The 4,663-nt window shown below is 42.8% G+C and overlaps 1 protein-coding gene across 1 annotated transcript in view; it reads left to right on the forward strand.

Moving 5' to 3' along the window:
- Nucleotides 1-2,236: 2,236 nt before the first annotated feature.
- Nucleotides 2,237-4,663, forward strand: part of COPS3 (COP9 signalosome subunit 3) — a 28,409-nt gene continuing 25,982 nt past the window's right edge. The window contains exon 1 of the mRNA XM_006908456.3: nucleotides 2,237-2,402. Coding sequence (XP_006908518.1) covers nucleotides 2,348-2,402 — 55 coding nt within the window. The 5' untranslated portion in view covers nucleotides 2,237-2,347. The remainder of the gene's footprint in view (nucleotides 2,403-4,663) is intronic.

A 4,663-nucleotide genomic window follows, 5' to 3' on the forward strand; every position in this document is an offset into this window, starting at 1 on the left:
AAAGTCTAGAGTGGAATGTAACACTTTGCATTTCTAAGTTCCCAGACACTGCTGATACTGCTGATTTGAGAGCCACAATTTCAGAAAAGCTGCCATAATCTAAATAGGCAACCCATTTTAAAGTATCATTAGTAGCTGTGGCTATTTTGAATTATTTGAATTATTGTTGTGCTTTATTTCTCTGCAACATATTTGGCTTTCATTAAAATCCACATACAAATGGATATTTTCAAAAATCACGGAAATATGTATGTCCTAAGTCAAGACATCTGTCTTATACATTGCAAGAGATCAAAGATAGAGGACCAAATGCTGCCATAGAACATTCAGGGGCAGTTCTATCATACAGTACAAGTATTAAAGTCATTCATCAAAACATGTCCAAAATTCACCAATTTATTTCCATTTCTACTTTTAAAATACAATTATTACTATTATATTTCATGTCAACTACTGCAATAGCTTCCTAAATGGTTCTCTGAAGTTATCTATGTGAAGTTAGTCAAACTTTTCTAAATACAAACCTGATCATCCTACTTCCTTGCATTAAACTCTCAGTGGCTTCCCAATCTTCTCAGGGAAAAGTCCAATATCTTTAACACAGCTTACTTGATGTAGTCCCTGTCTACCTTGCAGCTCCATCTCATATGACTCCTCTCCAATTATCTCCTTTCGGTTCCTCAATCTCAGATAGCATGCTCCCTCCCAACTCAGGGTCTTAGTGTTGTGGAAAAGATCCAAAATCAAACTGGCAAGAAACCAAGCAGCACCCAGAGAGTTGGAGAACTCAGGTTCATTACGCTAGTGGTCCCAGAGGAGCTAGTGCTCTGAAGATCTGGGCTGGAGCTCAGTTGCAACATTTCTTGTATAAACCCTTTTTGGCATGACCTGCTAGGGTAATTTGAATTTAGGCTGCTACAAAGCAGTGGGAGTTGTTATGGTTGCAGGTAGTTACATGGTGTTAAAAGGGCGGGAGTTGCTATGCGTTATCTGAAGTTACAAAGTGTTACAAAGCAGAGGAGTTGCTAGGGGGTACATACAATTACATTTGTAGCTTAGATAAAACAAAAAGGGAGGGTGAGTCTTTCATCAATTTCCAGTATAGTCCAGCAGCAAGCATATTTACAGAAGCAGAACAGAGAGCTGATTAGCCTTTTGAATGAAAATTCTTCATTAGAGCATGCTATCCTCTCACTTAGGATAATTTCTTTCTCTCTTATTAACTCCCATTCTTTCTTCAGAGTTCAGTGTTGTGTCATCTCATCAAGAAAGGCTTCCTTGTTGTTCCCAGGCTAGATCAGTTTCCTCTGCTGCATAGTCTCATAGAACCTTTTTCCAATCCAGAACACTACTCACCTTTTTTCCCCCTAGGGTCTTTATTTTGTTCATTATCTGCAGGGGAGAATGATCATGACTGTTTTTACTCACCAGTGTATTGCTAGTGCCTAGCACAGCACATTGTGGATGTTAAATATGTTGAATGAAATTTTTAAATGCATGTTTTTCAGTCCCTACTATGCACCAAATCCTGTGCTAGGCCGTATGATGGTACAGAGGTAAGACAGATGCTTGACCTCAAGGAACGCCATGACAGTTAAGAACAATAGATATAGTATGGATTATGGAGACAAATTTCTGTAGCAGAGAAGTGGCTATATTAGAGGAACAAAGTGTTTTAGGAGTCAAGTGAAGGACAGATTCATTCCAGGTGGAGAAATCAATTCATTCAACATATATCTTGAATGAAGAAATAATTCTATGTGCTAAGCACTATTCTAGGTGTTTTATGTGGTTGAGGTCATTTTAAGGATTTTACAGATGGGAAAAACAAGGCAGAGGATGGCCAAATAACTTGCCCAAAGTCACATGGATACTAAGTGATAGGAAAAGGATGTGAACCCAGGCTGCCTGCCTGGCTCCAGTGTCTATGTTCTATTACCTCATAGGAAACGATTCATGGAAGAAGTGCCAACTAAGGCGAGCTGGCAGAATTTGGCCAGATGGAAAACTGGACGGCCATTCCTAGCAAAATCCTGGAAATATGTGCCTAATTATGAGTTTCGTTTCTTCCTTTGCCCACCGTCCGCATTAAATAGAAGGTTTTCACAGGTGCTCAGAATGAAGAATGAAGGAAAAGAAAGCTAATTTCCCGATGCGGTGAGCAGCGGAACTGTTTCCATGGAAATAGTAACTGATGCTCAGGTAAGTGATCTCGCGGTGATTGAGCTGACGGAAGTGACGTCGCCGCTCTTGAGGCGCTCCGTTGGATCCGCCCGGCCCCACCTCCCAGAGCGGCCGCCTTTTCCCGCGCGAGCTACCTCTAGCGCTCCGGCCGCCCAAGGGAAACATGGCGTCTGCTCTGGAGCAATTTGTGAACAGTGTCCGGCAGCTCTCAGCTCAAGGTGAGGCCCTGAGCCGACCCTCCAGGCCGCGGGACCGGCCTGCATCCCCAACCGCCAACAGGAGCGGCTGCGACCGCCCTGTTAGTCTTAAGCCTCGTCTCCGAGGCTGGACTCGCGGTTGCGGCGCTTAGACCAGGGCGGGATCAAGCGCGGCTGAATTGGAGCAGCCCCCTCGCGTTCTCAGGTTCCGTTATCCTCTTCTGCTGGCCAGTGCCCTCGGCAGCCTGGCTGCCTCCCCTCCATGGGGCCGCCTGGAACCCGTTACCCCTGGCCCAGGCCTCTTCCACCCGGGCACCTCGCTTGACAGTTTAGGGGCGGTGACTTCCGCTGGGCGCCTTCCCCAGCTCCCGTTGGTCCCTTCCGCCTCCCCTGCCCACGATGATTGGTGCACGGGCCCGTCTGTCGCGGCAGCCGTCTCCTGGCTAGGCCGCGGTAGAGGGAGCGAGGAGAACCTTTTCTGGGTGCCTTGGCTCAGAAGCTCACCTTGGCCGGCCCCTCAGCTGCCTCCCGGCTCGCCCTCGGGAAGCCTCCACGCCTATTTTAGCCCTGCAGAATGTCGGGGGGAGCTATCGCTTGTAGGACTCCATTTCTAGGGGTAGAATTGTGACCATTATAACTTCGTCCTTAATTTTGCTGTTTGGTTCATTCACCTCATCACTTGATAGAGCCCTCGACTCAGGATTAATTGGCTACTGGCTGTGAAGAGCCTTTTAATTGTCCTGTTTCTTCATCTGTAAAATAAAAATAAGTCCGTACTTCATAGAGTTGTTAGGATTGAGTGAGAGAAACCATGTAAAAGTACTTGGAACAGTGCCTATAATATGGGGTGCAATAATTGGTTACAAATTATTGTCAACTGTACTTTAAAGTTCTGACCATTGTAAAGTTCTCGGAGCTGCGTGACCTTGGACAAGTCACCTTTAGTCTCTTGAGTCTCTTTATCTCCATTTTTTTAAAATGGAGAGGAGATATCTACCTGTTATAAGGCTTAACTGATATGTAGACATGTTTAATGAAATACCTGTCTATTTTCCCTTATTATTGATAGAAATTAGGTTCACAGGTAAGGCATTGACTTGCAGTCTCTATGAATGAAGAAACCATTATGACACAGTTTCTACCTTCCAGGATGTAGAGTGGTTAGAAGATTTGGGTTGGACTCCTGTCTGTCATTTCATGAGCAAGCCATGTAATTTCCCTGGGCCAATTTTCTCATTTACAAAAGGGAACTAGATCTGTTGAGCATCAAGAGCGGGATCACTTATCTGAAAGCTTTGTGTGTGTGCTCTGTACAAGACACTGCTTTAGGAACAGTCTGCCAGGCAGAGATAAATATACTTTTACTGCCCTCGGCTTCAGTGCCTCATGTTTATAGTATAGTAAATGTTTATTAGTGTCTATTTTCTCTGCTTATTCAGATTTTTCTATCGTGGACCTTAAGTGAAGGGAATATGATCTCCAGCTAGCTCTGAGGAGAGGAAATTTCATTGGCCAGACCTCTGGTTGGGCTCATTTTACATGTGCTCTGTGACACTTAAACTTACTTTTGACTCTCCCCTTGGCCCTGCACTAGTTAACTCTTACGTTATCATAGTGACCCAGCTTTTAAGTCTCAACTCAGCATTAATACTTAATTGGGGAAAAAATGATGTACTGAAATGCTTATTTCTGGATGTTTCAAATCATTGTAAATGTATTTAGAATAGTGAGTTAAGGAGCACCAGATTATTTAACTGGAAGAAGCTGCATATTTTATACCTACCAGACTTTTTCCCAGTTCAACTTGTGTTATCTTATAAAATGATACCTAATAAGATCATGGATTTTTAAATTCTTGTTTGCAATGCATGTAATAATAATGGAATATTTCCTTTATTTTTGGTAAAAGTTATCAAATATGAAAGTATTATAGTATAAGAGCCCCAGAAATTAAATTATCAAAGTTCCTAGCTACAGTCACTTGGATTTTAAGCATTGTATTAGTTAAATGTTTTTTAATAAGGAAAAAATCACCCACCTACTAAATAGAAATGACTGGTGTAGGTAGCTTGAAGTTCAGAATGTAAAAGAGAACATTGAGGGAAGAATTTTAAAAGGTTGATGCCCATGGGCACATATATACGCCTGCCCCCAATACCACTACCAGAAAGACAGCTAGTGGGATTTAAGAGTATAGAGTGTGGCCATGATGTCTCTTCTCAGAATAACCTATTAAAATTGGTGAGTCTACTTCAAAGTACCAATTTGGGCCTAATTAGATC

The sequence above is a fragment of the Pteropus alecto genome, unplaced genomic scaffold (genome assembly GCF_000325575.1).
Source record: "Pteropus alecto unplaced genomic scaffold, ASM32557v1 scaffold52, whole genome shotgun sequence".
In the NCBI taxonomy this organism is placed as follows: domain Eukaryota; kingdom Metazoa; phylum Chordata; class Mammalia; order Chiroptera; family Pteropodidae; genus Pteropus; species Pteropus alecto.